General features: G+C 27.7%; 1 protein-coding gene across 3 annotated transcripts in view; it reads left to right on the top strand.

Annotated features, from left to right (window-relative positions):
• The window catches only part of LOC129956193 (phospholipid-transporting ATPase VB-like), a 162,428-nt gene extending 142,970 nt beyond the window's left edge, over positions 1–19,458 (top strand). For all 3 annotated transcript variants that reach the window (XM_056068282.1, XM_056068281.1, XM_056068284.1), the window contains exons 10-23: positions 69–254; positions 668–1,007; positions 2,640–2,804; positions 3,377–3,462; positions 4,979–5,209; positions 7,282–7,362; positions 7,778–8,080; positions 8,701–8,755; positions 9,178–9,380; positions 10,242–10,442; positions 11,844–11,924; positions 13,645–13,749; positions 15,145–15,341; positions 17,753–19,458. In XM_056068282.1, the coding sequence (XP_055924257.1) occupies positions 69–254; positions 668–1,007; positions 2,640–2,804; positions 3,377–3,462; positions 4,979–5,209; positions 7,282–7,362; positions 7,778–8,080; positions 8,701–8,755; positions 9,178–9,380; positions 10,242–10,442; positions 11,844–11,924; positions 13,645–13,749; positions 15,145–15,341; positions 17,753–17,999 (2,481 nt within the window). In that variant the 3' untranslated portion in view covers positions 18,000–19,458. The remainder of the gene's footprint in view (positions 1–68; positions 255–667; positions 1,008–2,639; positions 2,805–3,376; positions 3,463–4,978; positions 5,210–7,281; positions 7,363–7,777; positions 8,081–8,700; positions 8,756–9,177; positions 9,381–10,241; positions 10,443–11,843; positions 11,925–13,644; positions 13,750–15,144; positions 15,342–17,752) is intronic.
• The last annotated feature ends 1,524 nt before the right edge of the window (positions 19,459–20,982 follow it).

Genomic DNA, 20,982 nt, shown 5'->3' with positions numbered 1-20,982 from the left:
AAAAAAAAGCAATTGCTCAACTAATATACTGAATAGAAACCCTGTAATGTTTGCGTTTCTTTTTCCAGGGTGATCTCATTCTTAATTCTAGTCTTCAAGAAGAATTATCCAAAATTGAAATCCAACTCTACGTGGATTCTGCAGCCACCGAAGGGACGCATCTCACCTCTGACTGCCAGAGGATCCAAGACTTTTTCCTTCTTTTAGCCGTTTGCAATACGGTCGTGGTTGCAAAGCATCCACACAAAGATCAAGTAAGTATCTGCAGATTTTTATCATTCATTCCATTTTGTATTTTTTTATTCATTCACCAAAGAATGTTAATATAAAACGTAAAGTGATGTACATGTAAATACTGCTCCAATCATTTAAATGAGTGCATAATTTTAGATACAGTTGTCAAATATTCATGAAGATTGTGGATTAAAATGACATAATTCATTCGGTTGACATTAGGCATGTGCCTTAATTATGATACAAAATAAGCAGTCTTGACTTACAAATGTTTCCCTCTAAATGAAACCCGCGCTCGGTTATTTTTCAAAATTCAAATCGTAATGAATTTAAAAGAATTTTTTTTAATGTGGAAATTAATATCTTAAATTCCGAAATTATCGTAAAATGTATTTAATTTCATCATAATATTAAAATCATGTATATTTTTTAGATGAATTCAAGTGGTCTTTTTCTCAACTTAACCCCCACACCTCACCGACTGAGAGGTACCAGTGACGGATGGGATGCTCCTCACGAGAAATACTCCCACCTGTTGAGTGAAGTCAGCACACCAGCCAGTTCCACAACTTCTACCCCAGTGAAGCGTCCCCGTAACTTAACCTTACCTTTACATTTGGGATGTTTCCAAACGCCGACTCCATCGCCTCTCCAATTAAACCCTATTTATGAAGCCGAAAGTCCTGATGAAATAGCTTTAGTGGATACTGCATTTAGTTATAACTGCAGACTGCTACGACGCACACCCGATTCTGTAGTGTTGTCACTTCCAGGTAATTAATCCCTTTTCATTTCGCTACATAGTTCATTTTTATTGCCACAGGAGGTCATTATTTTGAAGCAGTTGCCTCACGTTAAATTACTCCACTTAATTATGACTCTTAGCCTAATATTCACGATCCTTCCACATTGTGCTAATCCAGTGGTTTCGTTCCAAAATCGATTGTCAATGCGGAAACCTGTCCGAATTGGAATGTGTGGATTAGAAGTTTAGATATATAATTTTTCCGTATTTACAGCACGCCATGGGTGTTCAGTGAATGCTGGTAGGAAGGGAAGGCTTGGAATGTGAGGTGAAAGACCAGCCCTGGCGGATGATCAAAGAAATGGAACGATATGCCCCCATTGGTGTGGAGTAATCGTGAATGAACAATTTAAACTTCATCTCTTTTTAAGTTGAAGTGCCGCTAAAAAGGCCAAATTTTCTTACTTTCTCTTTTTTTTTAATATAATTTTCACCTCTTTTTTTATTATTATCATCTTATCTAAATTGAAAACATGATTTGTTGTCGATTTGCAAATTTTGATTGATAGGAAAGACTTATCGATCTTTTTTCGACTTTTCAGCCTTTTTTCCGACGTAACTGAATCTTTCGATAAATAATGTGGATATCGATCGGCAATTTTTACCAAATGTCCCCCTTCATTGTAACACCTATTATTTACGCTGAATTCTAAAAGTTCCGCACAAATTAAAATATATTTTCTATAATTAATCTATTTAAAAATTCATTCCTGACTTAAATTGTCGTTACATGGGTAATTTGACAAATCCTTTCACCCCCATAAATCTCCAATTAAAGATTTTCTGTTAGATTAGTAAGCTTTTTTTTATTATTATTTAAATGCGAAAAAAAAGAATTTTCAGTATTCATGCCCATCCCAAATTTTCTGATTCGATATCCGAAAGCAAATATAGTGTCATGTTTTGGATGGCCATCATAACAAGTTAAAGCAATAAAATCGACTTTGTACATTTTTTTTTTCCATATTGAAATACCATTCAGCTGCAATGTTGTTGGTATAGATTATAAGTTAAATTTTATGTACTGCTGAGTCTTTTTTATTACTCGCATTCGAGATAAAAGAATACTAAAATGTGGTTAACCATATTGATGAAAAATTAAATGGCATTCATTCCCATTTCTCTTTTTGAAACAGAAAAATCTTTGAAAGTTCCGTTACTATTTTTTTTAATAGCGAGAATGAAATTGGTGGTAGTGGTGGGGGAGTATATTTCTCTGATATGATTATTTTTAAAATGGTTCTAGCTTTTATTCATCACACTCGCTGCTATTCAATATTTTTCACTTTTTCTCTCTGAATATTTGCAATTCAAAATGAATAATAATTATAAATTAAATGTTTTAATTGTTGTAATAATAATAATTTAGTAACAAGTTGGCATTTTGATTTGAATTCTTTTTTCCCCTAGAAAATTTTTGATTCCAGAAAACGAAAGAAGGAATCAAAATGTCATTTTATTATTTAATATTTCTTAATATCATATATTACACATCTTTTCATGAAAAACCCAAAGAAATTTTAGTATTCTGTGATTTTATGCATTTAAAGTTTTGTGAATATGTAGCATTGTGTACTTAAACTTCATACTTTGCTCACAGGTGAAGGCCTCATTGAGTTCAGAATACTTCATGTACTGCCATTTGACGCTACTCGTAAGAGAATGTCAGTGATCCTACAGCATCCGATTACCTATGAAAAAATTCTGTTTTGCAAAGGGGCCGATTCTTCAATCTTTCCTGTGCTAAAACCAGTTACAGCTCAAGGTGACTATCATTAAGACGCTTTTTATATAACAGCTACAACTTATAAACAAAATTCAAATAAATGTTCTAAATTATTTTTTAAAATTTATTTTACTTGGATCAGAATAAAAATTTAAAATGATGATTTATAGACGAAGCATTTTTTTACATTTCTGTATTATTCGAACTTTTTTTATGTGTGAATAATTTTACTTTGTGTAAATTTTTACCTTTATTCAGTACTTTTATTTTGATTAAATACTTTAATAGCAAAGCAGAAACTATGATTTATGATTAGAAATACTTAGAAGATATATTGTCTTTTTTTTTCAAGAACATATTGCTAAATTTTAGAACATTAAGATTGAATTAATTTTGTGAAAATGACTTACTTAAAATGCTTTTTAACATTGTATTGTATGTTCGATTGATTTAATGTTGTATATTTGATAATAAATATATGAAATAATTTTACATTGCAGAAAATATACTTTTAAAAAGATTAAGTTGCGTTTCAATATGAATTATTAAAATTGTTTTTCTCGTTTTATACCTTATATAATTAGTTTAATTATTGATATTTCCTGTTTCAGCCAACAAAAATATGATATTAAAAACACAACAGCATTTAAACAGCTATTCTAGAAATGGACTTCGCATTCTTTGTATGGCTAAGAAGGTAGGATCAGTTTTTCAATGTAATCCAATTTTATTCAGATTTTTTATTTTACAAACATTAATAATAAGCATCTTTCATTGTTTGTATAATTAAATTTCATTTCATAAGTTCGTTATTAAATTGTTGTGAAAATTTAAATTTTATTCCAAATAGCCATATTTAAGAAATGATTACTATAAGATTACATTGAAATGCATTATTTTACTTTCTTTATTTAATTAATGTAATTTTTTTACTATATTACTTCTATAACTTATAATTTTTTTAATTAAAATGTCATTCTCTAACAATGGCATATTTCAGAGTTGGTTGTTTTCTAATATTATAAACAGTTATTGGTAACAAAATTTACATATGCGCCTGTTGCTCTATATTTTTTTGTTGTATCGCGTACACTTTTTTTATAATCTTCTGTTGTTTTTGTTTTTTTCATGAACTTCTTCCAATAAAATGCTATTAATAGCATAAAGAATTCATCATTAAAATTTATTTAAATCAATACATAGTTATTTAATTATACATTTTCTGAAGTAGATTAAATAGAGTTCATTTGGTTGGAATGATAATGTTTTATCATTTTCATCTTTTTTAACGACGATTAATCATATTAATCCAAATGAATTTTGTATTATATGATGATTTTATGAATATGAATTTTATTTTCTCTAAGTTTTTTTCCCACTAAAACAGTACAATTGATGCATATCCTGAAATGTTTCTCGTCCTTCTTTTTTATATAATTTAAGGATGTATGATTATAACCTTTTGATCAAAGAGTAAGTATTTTTGTCTAAATTTAACAAACGCTCAAATTTTCCATCAATAATAATAATCACGTTTTTTAAAATTTAAATTTTCACTCATGAATGCATTAAATATTTTTCCTTAAAAGAGTGACAACACGCTCGTAAATAAATGTAGAATCTATATACACTACTTTCTCGGGATATCACCAGGGGAAAAAGTGTTAATAACATCTTAATAGATATGGCATTTTTTTTGTTTAACTTATATGTTTGATTCTAGATTGAAATAATTGCTGTGATATTGGCGAAGAATTCCTGGTTTACAATTCTTCAGTTATACAAATATGAAATCATCTGGTATCTAATATTAATTAGCACTTATTGCAATAAAAAACAATTATTTCACTTTCATTTCATTGGCAGCATAGCACTCTTAGGTAAAAATAATGACATCAAAAGATTGTTCGCAAATTTTTTAAAGATTGTTTGCAAATTTTTTAAAGATTTAATTTTTAAAGATTGTTTGCAAATTTTTTAAAGATTTAATTTTTAAAGATTGTTTGCAAATTTTTTAAAGATTTCATTTTTGTTTGAAAGAGAGAAATGTTAAACGCACGAAACGTTGATAATGAGCATTTTTTAAGAATGTAGAAAATTTGAAATGCACGAAATATAGATAATTAGAATTCATTTTTTCAAGATCAGTGGAAGTAATTTATTATGTATAAAAATATTTTCTTACATTAGAATAATTCATCTGTTTCTTGCAGGTTATTTCAGATGAAGAATATGCAAAATGGCTGCCTATCCAAGTTGCTGCTGAACTTTCAATACATGATAAAGAACAAAATTTGTTTCAATCTGCTTGTATAATTGAACAAAATCTTGAGCTACTGGGAGCTACTGGCATCGAAGACAAGTTGCAAGATGGAGTACCTGAAACTATTCATTCCCTACGAGCTGCTGGAATTACAGTATGGGTTTTGACTGGTGACAAGCAGGTATATGTTTTGTTTGCCTCAAAGATTACATGTCTTGAAGCTCTCGTAGTAGTTATAAATCTTCAGCGAAATATAGATCATTTATATCCCTATAATAATCCCTTTTTTATGAGAAAAAAATATGTTTTTTGCCCCTATAATATATTCCTTTTTCACGTGTATACTCTATAGGTTATCTAACCCAAAATGTTGATAACAGTACTTGAAATCAATTATTAGCTTTTTGGAAGGCTTGCTTAAAATACATTTCCAGAACGAAATTATTTAAAATCATTATTCGAATTCCAAATTCTGCTGTTTTAACTTATACCAATGGCAACAAAGATGAATTTACTTGGGGCCTTTGTTAAACATTTTATTTTTAAAAATCAGACTATGTAAGGAATTCAAACTACTCGATTTCCAGATATGAGTTCAAAACTTTTGAAGAGATATTAAAAACTATTACAACTAAAACACTTTACGATTATGCATGGATTTTGACAGATAATTTCTTTGCCATCCAGCTTCTGAACAATTATATAAAAGATAGATGATGATGTGGCATCCAAGTCTTGTACAGTTAGATGTTCAATTGCTGCATAGCTGCAGCAGTTTTGACTTTGAGGTTTCTTTTTAAATATCAATAATTTACTTACAATTGTATAATTTCAGGAGTTTCGAGAAACGAAACAATGTTTCTTTAACTGAAACAACTTTTCTTCCTCCAATTTCTAATAATGCTTTGACTTTTCTTGGTCCTTGCACAAGAATAGAAATTGTTAACCAACATATTTGAAACATATTAGCGCACGGATAGTATGTCAAAAGACTCTTCTGAAGGTTTGCTTATTATTAAGTGTTCTAGAAATATACAGATTTTTGAAAATTTATCAATGGATGCAGAAAGTTTTTCACTTTCCAGAAATAGCGGAAGTTACATTATCTATTCTCCAAATGCAACTAAACGTAAGTCGTCTCTAGCCGTCTTAAAAACGTCATGCACTTATCATGGATGTTATTTAAATATTTGGCTTCTTGTCATTTTACTTAAACTAGATATCTGGTTCCATGCACTCAAAATGATTTATACCTAGACCAGGTAATATAAGACTACAATAATAGAAATGTATACTTTGTGTTATACTTTTAAGCTTATACTTATATTTTTTAAGCTTATACTTTTTCTTTTCACAGAAATAGTACTTAACAAATTTGCTTAAAATATGGAGGTCCAGAAAATTTTTTTTCAAATGTATGTTTGTGAAATATGATTTTAGTTTTCACTATAATACTGAAAGCATCTACGAATTTTAAATTTTAATTGATTGCATTTCCTCTAGAAAAGTTGTTTGAGGAAACATATTTAGCATGATTGTTGTTCCTTTGACCTTGCAGTAAAATCTTTTAACTTTAATTTTTTTAAGTATTAATTAAGCAGCATTAGAATATATATACGTGTTTCTTACATCAACCTTTATTTATAGTTCAATTGATATAAGAATTTTATTGTTAAGAAGATCATATGCAGTCACTGGCGAAATTAGGCATTTTATGTCGTACCTAGGCAGTGCGTTTTATGTGCTCCCTATTTTAATAACTTTAGTCAAAAACTGATGGTCAATTTAATTTCACATTTAAACTCATTTTAAGCTGACAGCATATATTTTTTTTTTTTATTTTAGGTTAAATTTTTATTTTGCTAACTTCTCAAAAATGCTTATATTTCTATTTATTTATTATCATTCATGATTGCACGACATCCACGTTTGTGCACAAAACTAATTAAGCTGATGTTCAGTGTTTAATAATATTATAATAATTTACGGACGTAATGATATAGATAGTAACACGGACACATATACTCGTCAAAATGTTGACATTATTCTAATATTTTAAAAGTTATTTTTATAGAATTATTTATTTAGTAATAGGCTAGTAATATCTTTTTGACCACCCTACTTGCCATCCCTCTCAGTTCAGTTCATCTAAGCAGCTGTTTTGTCAGAAAATTGCAGCTGCATGCAGCATGTTTATTATTTCTGATGTGTTTGTGTGTTTTTTCCATGAAATGAATATCCTTTACTTTATAGGAAACTGCTGTGAATATTGCTTATTCTTGCAAGTTGTTCTCGACTGATATGGAAATCATTACACTGAACGCCAGATCGAAAGTAGGATTTTTAAAATTTTGTTATTTAATTTTCATTGTTTTGTCTGCTTCAAAAATAGTGTTTTTAAATTCGTTGTCTTGAAAAGATGTTTGTTAAATAAGAAAATAAATTATATGAAGTCCTCAATTAAATTTAATCAATTGATTTTATTTAATTTAATTGTTATTATTTAATTTATTTCATTTGTAATGTTTTTTATAAAACAAAGTCTTTTTTGATCAATCAAAAATTAAATTTTTGATATAATTTAAATTATTTTTTAATAATGAAAGTTTATATTAATTCTACTATTTTCATTATTTATTGTTAACGAAATATTTATACTTTTTATAAATTAAGAATTTGAATTATTCGATATAATAAAGAATTATAAATATGTTGTTTTCCTCTCAAATACATTTTTTATTTATTTCAGGAAGCTGCAGAAGACACTTTGAAATTCTATTTAGACCAAATACAAAAAGATATAGTGACCGAAACCTGCTCTTCGGCTCCTTCTATGTTCTCCATTTCATCCCGGAACCCTCTGAAAAACTTCTTCTTCGGTTTCAACAAAAAACTGACGATAGGTGTTGAGAGTGACAAAAGGCAGCGCGCTCTAGTCATAGACGGCAGGACATTGGCATATGTCTTAGACAAACCTCTCGCCGAGTTGTTTTTAAATTTAGCTCAGCACTGCACATCTGTTTTGTGTTGCAGAGCCACTCCTTTGCAAAAAGTAAGTAAAATGAAATGTTTTCATTTGATTTGTTTGCCTTATGCATTTGAAGTTAAATGGATCAACTGTTTTTTTTTCTAAATAAATTGATTAATAAAAATTGCTACTTCACTAACAGCTGGTTACCTACCAACGTAGCGGGTACACAATCCCTTCAAACAGCAACTTTTGCCAAGTTAACCGGAACTTTATACTTTAAGTACAGTACACTTCCAAGTACCCGGCCTAATGTGATGGAAAGGTAGAACGGATAATAAAATAAGTCAGATATGTCGGAGTTCTTTGAATTCATTTCTTTGCCCATCAATACCAGAAGACAAAGTTTCACTGTTATAATATGTATTTTCTCATAGTTTATTGAATTCTAAGCGTTCCATTTATCCCAATGAACTTTCATTGGTGACTGAACCATTGACGTCTTTATTTCAGTTGATGTGCAGCAACAAAAATGGTATAAGCAGGTAATGACAGTAAATCAGTATCTTGGCACTTATAAATTGAAAGAATATATATTTTTAAATTTTTATTTAGTTTAAATAGTTTATAAATTCCTTTCTTATTATTGCCTATCTTTCATGCTACTTTCAACTTTTCATTTATCCATTTATTTTCCATTCTAGGCATACATAGTCAGCTTAGTAAAGGAGACCTTAGGTGTAACTACTCTTGCAATTGGTAAGGATCAGAATTATATTTTCAATATCTTCACGAAACGTATATGTAAAATTGAAAGATTTTTGCCATTTTTTGATTTAATCTACTGAACATTTAAGTCAAAAATTATATTTAAATAAATATAAAATATGACAGTGCTTATATATTATAAGCACTGTCAATAAAACAAAATAAAAGCGCTCCATAAGATAAATTAAACTATTGCATCGTGCTTTTGTACTCTAAAATGCCAACTTAAAATTATTATCATGGTGATAAAAAAATAAAACTTGATTTAAATATAGAACTAAAAAAAATTCATGTAAGCATGTTATTATTTATTGTTGTAAGTAATTAAAAAATAAAAAAAGATCCAAAAAAAGGCAGTTTTGTATTTGGAGCAAAATGAAAAATATTTTTGGTAACATTCTATTCGTTTTCAGGTGATGGTGCCAATGATGTGAGCATGATCCAGACTGGTGATGTCGGCATTGGCATCAGTGGCAAGGAAGGCATGCAAGCTGTCATGGCCAGTGATTTCACCATGACTCGATTTAAACATTTAGAACGATTATTATTGGTGCACGGGCACTGGTGTTACGATCGTTTAGCAAGGACTATTTTATATTTCTTTTATAAAAATGCTGTAAGTATCTCTTTTTTTTTTGGACAAGTTTACATAAATTAATTATATTTTACGCGTTATTATTTTTAGAGTATCAGTATTTTTTTTACTAAATACTGTTAATTGGGTGTTTTTAAAGTATCAGTATTTTTTTTACTAAATACGACTGATAGGATACTTTAGAGTATCAGTTTTTTTTTTTTTTTTTTTTTTTTGCTAAATGCGACTGATAGAGTGTTTTAGAGTATCTTTTTTTTTTTTTTTTTTTTTTACTTAATACGAATGATAGGATGTTTTTATAGTATAAGTATTTTTTTTACTAAATACGACTGATAGGATACTTTAGAGTATCAGTTTTTTTTTTTTTTTTGGCTAAATGCGACTGATAGAGTGTTTTAGAGTATCGTTTTTTTTTTTTTTTTTTTTTTTTTTACTTAATACGAATGATAGGATGTTCTTATAGTATAAGTATTTTTTTTCTAAATACAACTGATAGGGTATTTTTAGAGTATCAGTATTTTTTTTTTAACTAAATATGACTGATAGGGTCAGGGATCCGTATAAAATGTTATTATTCATAACTTTTTTCAGAAATACGTCTATTGACTCAAACAAAAAATATATATATATAATTCATCCTATCATTTAAAATATTTTTTTTCTAACTGGGATTATAAATCTCTCTCTGGTGATTTAGAAATTAGCTATTAGGTAACGATAAGAGTGGACAACATGTATATAATAAAATATGCATTGGCTTTATAAATAATTAAAAATATATATAATATTTTTTAATAAAATAACATGATGTGTATTTCTTCTGTTGAAATTAACTGTGCATTGTTATTATTGTAAACTATATTTACTTGCGATTCTCTGCAGACTTTCATTTTCATCATCTGCTGGTACCAGTGGTACTGTGGCTTCAGTGCGACTGTCATGATCGACCAGATCTATTTGGCGCTATACAATGTCCTGTTTACATCTCTTCCGCCAATAGCTCTAGGAATCCTCGACAAAGATTGCCCAGATCATTTGCTTTTGAAGTACCCTAGTCTGTACAGCCTAGGGAGGAAAGCTCAAGTACATACCTATTTAGATTCGATTTCATTTCTTTCTCTTTATATATATATATATATATATATATATATATATATATATATATATATATATATATATATATATATATATATATATATATATATATATATATATATATGACATTTGTAATTGTTTTGATTAACCTTCAATGTATTTAAATTCCTTTACAATTATACTGGGTTTACTTATACCTTCAATACCTTCATACAGCGAACTTAAACTCCCAAAAAACTCTGAATTATGGAAGTGGTATCAGTAAACCCTAATAATGAATTTCGGAAAATAATATTTTATATTTAAAATTATGAATTGCACCTACAGATAAATAGACATTTTCAGAAATGTATAAGGTCATTGATTAAGTACAAGATGAATCGCCATTTACATCAATAACTAAATTGGAAATTTGTAGTTGAAACCAAGATTGTATATTTCGAGTTCTTAATACTGTAGTACTTATAAGCATAATAATTTAAGAATATATTTTATGTTTTTCTTCATCAAAAAAATTTGCTGCTGTGCAAATTCTTTTATCAAATGATAAATTTATTAATTTTTGTTATAATAATGATGGTGATTGGATACGGTAAGATTTGTAAATTACTTTTTTTCCCTAACTCTATCATAGTTTTTTTAAATAAAATCTTTAAACATCCATTTGTGGTGGAATGCACTATGGGAAGCGTACCTAATCAGGCATTATCCAAAAGAGAAGATAACTCTTTGCAACTGCTACACATATAGATTTCTAAAGGGACTCAAATTGGTTTTCAATAACAACGTCTGTCTATTTCACTACAAATAAATATTGTTTTTTCAACTCTTAAATTCCTTTATTCAAGTATTTGTCCAACTATATTAACGTCTCTGTTTTTAAAAATACGAGTGCTATTGGAGTAAACTTCATAATTTCGAACCGTGGTCAATTTAGGGGGCATACATGAATCCTCCTTTTTAGAGGTTTTCTCTTAGCCAACAGGAAGCGTTTGGTCTTTGGCGATAAATTTAATTTATACCATTCTTAACTACACTACTCATTTTCAATGAAATCAACTTTCAAACCTAGACATAATCACCATGCCTCCATGGCCTTTCCTTCGAATGTAGTTTCGTTTAAGATAAGGTATAACCTAGTATATTATGGTTTATCTTATTTTAAATTGCACAGAAAATTTTGATTGAGTAAGTTTGAAAATAAATTTTATTTTAATAAACATTCTATTTTGTAAGATTTTACGACAAGAACATATACTTTTATTTTGCTAATTTTACATTGGAGGAAATAAAAAAATACAATAAGCATCATTTATAGTTAAAATTATGATTTCCGAATGATGAAAATAGTCAAATATCTTCTATTTCTTTTATTATCTTCTATTTTAGGTCCACACTAAATTTTCCTTCTGGGTGAACATGTTAGATGCCATTTATCAAAGCATTATCACCTTTTTCATTCCATTCATGGTAAGTCAATACTAAATTTTGTCAAGTGTTTTGTATTTTGGTGGATTATTTATTATTAACTTCCTTTGGCAATAAGATGATTTGTTAGGATGAATGATTACTAAAAATTTTAATTAAATATTTTATATTACTGGCTTCTTCAGCAAAATATTTTTAAATTAAAATTTTGATAGACATATATAATTTATACAATTTTGAAAGCATTTCGCTGTTCTTTTCTTTTTCTAATCTGCATGTGTCTCATTTTCTACCTATATCTGTCTACATCTAATTATATTACTGGAAAGTAGATTTTTAGCCATTACTTTGATTCTGAAACTATACTTTAATTGCAGTTGCAACAAAGGTCCAAATATTTTATTAAAGGCATGCTTTATACTGAAATTTTCTCAAATGTAAGAATAAGCCGAATTTTCATATTTTGATGATCAACAATAGAAACCAGCGCGAGTGGTCTACTAGAAACGTTCTCACATACTCTACAATAAATGTCTTATTCTTTTTCCCGCCTATAAAACTGGAGATCTTGCGTAAGCCTGCGAATACTTTCGGTGATATTGGCGCATGATAATTACGAAATATAGATCCTTGGCACGAATCTAGCATTTTTAAAGAATTCATGTAAATATATATTTTGGACTTGTTCCTGCCGGCTGATTGACACCCAAATTTGATATGAAATCACAACTGTAATCACAAGATAACGTATCAAATTTAATTGATTTAAGTCTTTGAATTATTGCGTTTACATGCAATGAAAACACTAACCGGCAGCCGATCGCCAATTTGCCAGGCTTGAACAAAATTTGATATCCTTATTTTAGATGCGAAATCTGTATACCAAATTTTATCCATTTAGCTCTTTACGTTTTATAATTATCGAATTAACTTACACTCGAACAGCCAGGAAGATAAACTTCCTGTGAATGGGTTTCTTTCAAAAGTTGATAGATCTTTACAAATTTAGACATAATTCCATATGTTAAATCATGAATCAAATTTCAACTATCTAAATGAAAGCATTTTTTTAGTTATCTGTTCACAGATAGGCATACTGCCAAAAATGCATTTTTTGGATTCATCAAGGTTTGAAATGTGATATTCGTCAAAAACTCGTGCTCAAATTCTTTGACGATGATTACAATGCTTCCTCTGAACTTCGCATACAATAAAGTTGAAAAAGAAACTCCAGGCTGAAAAATAGTAGCAATAATGAAAATGATTCGAATTTTACTTCAACAATGAAATATATTGTTTTAAAGCATGCTTAAAATATTTTTAATATCAAAAATTAAAAAAATATTGGGTGAAAAATTGGAATCATTGAAAAGATAATTTTTTGATTTTTAAGATGATTTGATATTTATTTTTGTGCTATTATATTTTCGCAAATTATCACAGGAAGAAAAAACACAAAAAATGTGTTTCATTTTTAATAAATTAAAATTTAACAAAAATCGCTCTGAAGGGCATATTCCCACTTTCCAAAGTATATGTACTACATTTGATAGCTCTATATTAAACGGTTAGGCTTTTAGTGTGTCGACATACTACAGGCAGATAGTAACATTTGTCATGAAAATTAAGTGTGCCTATTCTGTTTCATTTTGTATGAATTTGAATAAATGTATTCTCGTAGAAAAATTAACATTTGTTAGTAGAAGTAATATTTATTAGCAGTTTATTAGTAGAATTATTAAATTTTTTATATTTCTTCCAGGCGTATTATGATTCAGATGTTGATATTTGGGAGTTTGGAACAACAATATGTACTGCATGTGTACTAGGGCAGCTATTACATTTAGCTATAGAAACTAAGTCATGGGTAAATATTTTTGTTACTTGAATTTTTAAAAAAAATACATATAGAATATTGCTTACCATATTTTTTAAAAGATTTATTGCTAACCTAATCATGAGTAAATATTTCTGCTATTTAAATGTTAGGAGAAATTCATGTAGAATATAGCCTGCTATATATTTCAAAAGATTTATTACTAAACTATTCATAAGTAAATATTTCTGCTATTTGGATTTTAAAATAAATATGTATAGAATCTAGTTTACTGTATATTTCAAAAAATTTATTACTAAAATAATCATAGTAAATATTTCTGCTGTTTATATTTTAAAAGTAATGCGTATAGAATACGGTTTACTATATATTTCTAAAGATTTACTACTAAAATAATCATAGTAAATATTTCTACTATTTGAATTTTAAAAGAAATACATATAGAATGTATTTTGCTATATATTTTAAAAGATTTATTACTAAAATAATCTTAGGTAAATATTTCTGCTATTTGGAGTTTAAAAGAAATGCATATAGAATACTATTTACTATATATTTCAAAAGATTTACTACTAACTAAACTTATCATGGTAAATACTTCTGCTATTTTAGTTCTAAAAATTATATATAAATATTTTATTATATATATTTTATAAATTTATTGACTATTTCAAAACATTTATTTTTGAAGTAATTAAAGTTAGTTCTTTGCTAGAAATAAATGACAAATTTTGTATCAGTCCATTTTTTCGAACTTTAAACTTTGTATCGATTCTCTTTCTTTTTATATAATGCAGATTTCTCTAGAAAATAAAAAATTAAAATGTGTTATGGTTACTAATGTAATCTCTGAATGATTTAAATATGTTAAATACGTGTCACTATAGTTAATGGTATTTTCATTCTATATTCAAAATATTTCACTTGAATTTTACCTTAATTTTTTTTCTTCTTAAAATTTTATTATATTTTTTCCTTTAGAAAATTTAAAAATTAGTTTTTAGTAATCAAAACTAATATATGAAATTTTTAAGTTGATAGTGATATTGTTTTATTATTATTTATTCTTCTTTATGTCTTCTTACATTTCTTGAAAATCGTTTTATAGATAATTAATTACTTAATAAATTTAATTTATTTCAATTTATCTAATGCTCATCACTAACTGTAACTTTGGATACCACCTCTGGTCTAGAGCGATTCGGAAAGAAGTTCTGAAAAACCTGATCATTAGTTTTGAATAAAACTGTATTAAAAAGAACCATATTTGTATAAAATATATATCAAATAATGAGCAAAATGAAATGATCTGAAGTAACATTGGGCCCCCTTAGCTAAAAAAGAGGGAATTTTTGTAAGCTCTTATTAAGTAAATGCAAATGATGTTGAAAATAAAATTCTCAAATTGCCTTGATATATTTTCAGACGCTGCTCCATGGAGTGTCTTTGTTGGTCAGTTTCCTCCTGTATTTTGGATTTGCTGTGGTGTACAACTGTTGGCCATACATAAGTGCTGGTCGAGAAGGCTTGCAGAATCCTTACTGGGTCATAGTACATGCCATGAGTACTGCCGTGTTTTGGTTTTCTATCCTCTTAGCCCCTGTGATGTCATGTTTACCTAGGTATGTTATCTACTTCTCTAAATTGGAGATGCAGAAATTTTGAGCAAATTATTGTTAATATTTATTATGTAATTCCTTCGGTTATTAATTTTTTTTGAATAATAAAAATGAAATAATTAACTTCTTCTCTTAATTTGCTTTAAAATACTTTTTAGATTTTTTTTAAATAATAATTTGAATATAATTCCTTCACGTTGGTTTTGCAAAAGTTTTTTTAATTAATTTTTTAAACCTGTATTGCTATTTATTATTTTAAATTTTTCATACATTATTGATTTTTTGTAACATTTATCTCCATTTCTGTTTATTTTATTTCAAAAAGAAATTTAACTCCTTAATAATAGTATTTTCCAATCTATCCTAGTCTTAGATTTTCTTTAATGAACCCAACAATACTCTTCAAGAGACGCAGATTGCATTTAGGCATGTGAGAGACAAGCATCCAATTATTTTAACAACTCCTAGGAAAACGCTCGCATATCCAATCGCCCTACTGAACAAACAAGCTGTCCAATCAAGAGTCCCCCACACACTTTCTCACCCCTTGAAATCTCCATCAATGTCAATAAATTTTTTTTCCTTTTTTTCTTCTTGTATTTCCTTATAAATAACAATAAAATATATACTAATGCAGCCACATTACAAACATAACTGCTAAAATCTTATACCATTGTTTACTCCACAATCATATGAGTTATTTTATGTGCTGCAATGATGCCATTCGGTTGATTAAATTCTAAATAAAGATGCTAATTAATGAATTATTCTGATTTTATTGAAAACTAGTTGCTTTAAGTGACCATTTGTTCGCCTTCCAAATTAATACGATTAGTTTAGTTTTGACAACCAACTACTATGTCATGGTATAAATGTTGCTAAAGACTGCCATCCAAAAGAAAACGTCACTTTAATAATGCATGTGAGGCAAGAGTTCCATTATAAAAACATATAATTTTTATTGAATGTATATATAATTTTTCTCGAAATGTTGTTTTCTTTCATTTTTCTCTCCCTTTGTTGAGTTCTGTTCTGAAATGCATTCACTCTGGCTTGGTATTTTTATGACAGTACTCTGAGCAGGCGAATAGGCAGCTGACTAGGGCTGCAAATGCAACGGTTAAAAAATTTTATTATCCTATTTGCAAAAATGAATAAATTAACAAAAATTGCAAATTTTATGAATTACAAAATATTAGGATAATATTAATACTTTTTCAAGTAGTATAATAGGTCAAGTTCCCATATGTTCCATTAAGTGATTCGAATACTTATAAACAATGAACATTTGTTTTTATACTATTGAGTAAAAATGTTAAAGAAGGATAGTCTAGAGTAATAATTAAAAAAATTAAAAACAAATATTTTTCTCAAAATGAATAAAGAAAAAATGATTAGCCCTAAAATAAATCGTTAACATATAAAAATGTATTGAATCGGGAAACTAAATTTATTTTTTAAAAAAAGGCACTGATTAGGGCCACAAACTATTTAAAACTTCCACTGACTCTGAACAAAAATGCGCAAATTTAGCCACTCTGTATTTTAATTGCCATTTTTCAAAAAAAGATGTCATTTGTCATGAATAATATTTGATGTTAATAGAAAATTTTTATTTTGACAATATATTATAAAAATGTATTCTTTTATTTATTGCCGAACTAGCTGCCTCAGATGATCAGCTGACTCGCCAGAAATATTAGTTATATTTAATTTTCCTTAAGCTATGATTTTACGAAATTGTTGATATTAAATGTTTTTTATTTTAACTGTCTACTTGTTATTTTTATTGTTTACTTTGTATATTGAGTAAATGAAATTTTTTAATGGAGGCAACCCCATAAGCTCATAACACTGCTAAAAAATCGAAATATCCCGTTCATCTATTTTCTAAATTTCATACTATTGTAACTTCACTTTCTTATCCATTTTGTAAACTATATAAATATTAAACAAAATCCTACTTCTTTAATTTTCTACAAAGGAACAAAATTGCGCGATTTGCTTGTAGATGAAACAATTGAAAACGGCTTGAACTTCTAACGTTAATGTAATCTAAAGTTGGAAATTGGGTAAAAAATACTTTTTAAAAACTGAAAAAGTTAGCAAAAATTTCAACGACTATTAAATAGGTTTCATTAAAAAGATATATTTTTTGAAGCGTTCTAAAGTTTATTTTTATGCAATAATATTTTCGAAATTCGAACTCCAACATTCTACTTAATTTTTAATTAATTAAAATTTCAAAAATTCCACTCCAACGTGCACACATTCCTAATTTTCTAAGTATACATGTGTCAAATTTTGTAGCTGTAGGTCAAATGGCCTGGCTTGTAGAGCGCCACACACACACATTCATCTTTATTATTAGTGTAAATTTTTACACATCATTAAATTTTGTTTTGTTTTTTCAGGTTCATACTTCGATCGCTTCAGGGAAGTATGTTTCCTTCCGACGTTTCTGTGGCATTACGCACATACAAACAAAGCGAAACTTCGTCCGAAGCTTCGACCGTTTCTGTCACGTGGTCTCGGTATTCAAGCAACGAGTCCTCAGTCGATATTGGAATTCACCCAGAAATCAAAGCAAGTGATTTAGTTGTCAAAAACTGTTCTTTTGAGAGCAATCAAACTCCAGAAAATTGTGCCATAAATTCTTAACATGAGCTTTAAGAATATAACTAAATGATATAATGTATATTTCTTTAATATAAATGTTTTTGTCAATTTTTTCCCCATATATTGTTGGTTGATTCATCAGGGACAAAACTCATTTCCATGACAGTGGCATATAATTGTTTTATTGCCAATAATTGCCTTTTTTGTGTTTTTATTTTTCCATTCATGATTTTAATTATAACCTTGATTCAATTTTTTTCAAACGATTTTGTTTTTAAAAAATTTATTCAAATTCTTTACTTTTTTTAGATGATTTAATTTATATTAAAGATTTTATTTTTCTAAGGAAAAGAATCATTTAAAACTAATTATTTTTAAAAAATATCAGAAATGAATTCTTTTTACTTTTATACTTAATCAAATTATGCTGAATTAGAAATATTACTGTGATTATTACTCTATAATTCCATTTCTAAGTCTAATGGATTTTTGAACTCGATACTGACGTAATTGTAAGCTTGTTTATGTGAATAAGATATGTACATAGGCACAAATGATATGACAAGCATTCCTATGTCAGAATTAATTAACTTTATCATAATGTGATTGCTATTTGCTAGTCATTTGTGAAATGAAATTGTTTATGATTATAAAAATTTTGTGATGTAAATAAGTTAATTGTTATTTTTATGTTTTGTTTGCCTTGTTATTGCTTAATGTTTTTGTACTAGATAGTTTTATTATTTGACCAAGAAAACTTTATAACTGTTTAATTGTTTGCTGTCTGATACTAGAGTGTATCTTTTTGAAAACATCATTTTTACCCCATTTGTAGCATTTGAACTTTTTCATCTTATTGAATCGTAAACGAAGTAATTGTCTACAAACAAATGCAAGGCTTTTGCACATTTTAAAGAAAGCAAGTGTACTTAAAATATATTCTAAACTTCTGGACATTGGTGTTTGATGTTTTGTGAAGTTTATTATAAAGAAAATAGAATGTTTTGATGATCTAATTAAGATCATACAAACCTTATGCATTTTCAATTTATTTATGAATGTAAAGTGTTAGTTCTCAACCCTTTCGCATGCGACCCATAAATTTTTTAAAATGTAAAAATTCCAAATTCATTTAAAACAGACTTACAATGCTATCCTATTCATAATCTTTCCTTGGAGGATTTAAAAAGATGTTAAACATGTCTATGGTGTTTTAACCATTTGTATGCAGTATATATATTTCAGTTTCGTTATTAGAAAGGGAAAACGAAGACCTGCCTGATATTAAGTGCATTGTTTTGCATCTCAAACCAAAAATATGATGTAGGAAGTTTAAGAACGTTATTACCCTTAATGCTATTATTTTTTTCTGCATCAGTGATCATATAGCCTACTGATTTAAGCATTAACAACCATATTCGTTAGTTTAAGGATAAAAAGACGAGTGGCAGTAATGTATTGATATCTCGCTCATCTATTTTGTGTTACACTGCAAAACAAAGTCTATTCATATTTAAGATGAAAAATTTGGAGAAAATGTGAAAAAGTATTTTGCGTTGTTAGCCAGTTTCTCTGGGCTACTGTTGGTTTATCATATTTTATTTTATAAATTATGCGTGAAGATGAATTATATACAAAAATAATAAATAAAAGCAAGATTTTACCAGTTCAACAGTTTTATAGATTGCTGGTTGACTGAATATTTCGCATCTTACTCTTAAAACACCGCGTCGTCTGTCCCAGGTTGAGAACTATTAATATATTGTTTGTGTACAAGTGTTTATTTTTATGACTGAACAGCATTTAACGGCATACATCTACATGTGCATTTTCATTTAAGAAAACTATTAATCTGCTTTTAAACAATTGTTTCTGGACACTTAAAGTTGAAAAAATGATAAATCAACCAACATGCCTGCAAAGTTTAAACTTATTTCCATGAAGAAATTCCTTTTATGTGATGTTCCAGGGCTTAAATGTTATTTAGCATAAACGAAAACGTAGTTATATATAAAAAAAAAAGGAAGAAGTTTTTGTAAAATTTGTACCATGGGTTTCATTGAAAATGTAACTGTATAAGTAGTTAATGTAATATTTTTTTTTAATATTTTAATACTAAATGGCGGTAATAAGTTTATGATCAGAATTAATTTTTGAACGTATTAAAGTTTAAATCTCATTTCAGTGTTTAAAATAATGGTTCAAGTCTTCCAGATTTTTTAAAATTAATCTGAATCATAAATTCTGTTATTATATCCTTTTGTAAATAACACAAATGCTAAAATAGTTATTATAAAGAAATCATTTATAAATTGGAAATGATGTATTGTAAAAGCATTTAACTCTTAATATGAAATATTATGGATCATTTATAAATTTTATGATATTTAACTTTTTCTGACATGATTTCTATCAACCGTTAGACATTTATAAGGAATGAACAAATAGGAATGAAATATTTGTGCATTTAAATAAAGTATAAATATTTCCTAATTATTTATGGATATTGTGTGGGACGTATTTTTCATATAATATTCATACTGCCGTTTGGTATGGAAATATCTATTAAAAATTGTTAAGATTTTAAACCCTGTTGAGAGTTAAATTTTAATGATAGTAGGCTCTTATTTTAAAACAAATAGTGAACAATAATTTTAATTTATATCATTCTATGATTGTATGCAACTTCAAAGAATGCATTTTATGTCATGGAAAAAAATAGTTGTGCATTTCATGACTGACTCGGGAATATTCGTTCCTCAAATTTTATAAATGTGAGGATTGTGATAAGTTCTACTGTTTCCATTATAAAGAAAAATGTGCAATATTCTTTTATGTGTCCAACTTCATTGCTTTTTAAATGTATTTTTGTTATTTAACGTATCTCTATTTTAAGAGTATTCAGTTTTATAAGCTAATTTCCACAAAATCTAAGCCAATGCTCAGTCATTTTTGATGTTCTAATTTTCTTTATATTTTGTTTTTATATGAGGCTGCTATTTATTATTTATTTTATTAGCATGAG

The sequence above is a fragment of the Argiope bruennichi genome, chromosome 2 (assembly GCF_947563725.1).
Source record: "Argiope bruennichi chromosome 2, qqArgBrue1.1, whole genome shotgun sequence".
NCBI lineage: Eukaryota > Metazoa > Arthropoda > Arachnida > Araneae > Araneidae > Argiope > Argiope bruennichi.
This window is presented reverse-complemented; position numbering and strand designations above follow the sequence as displayed.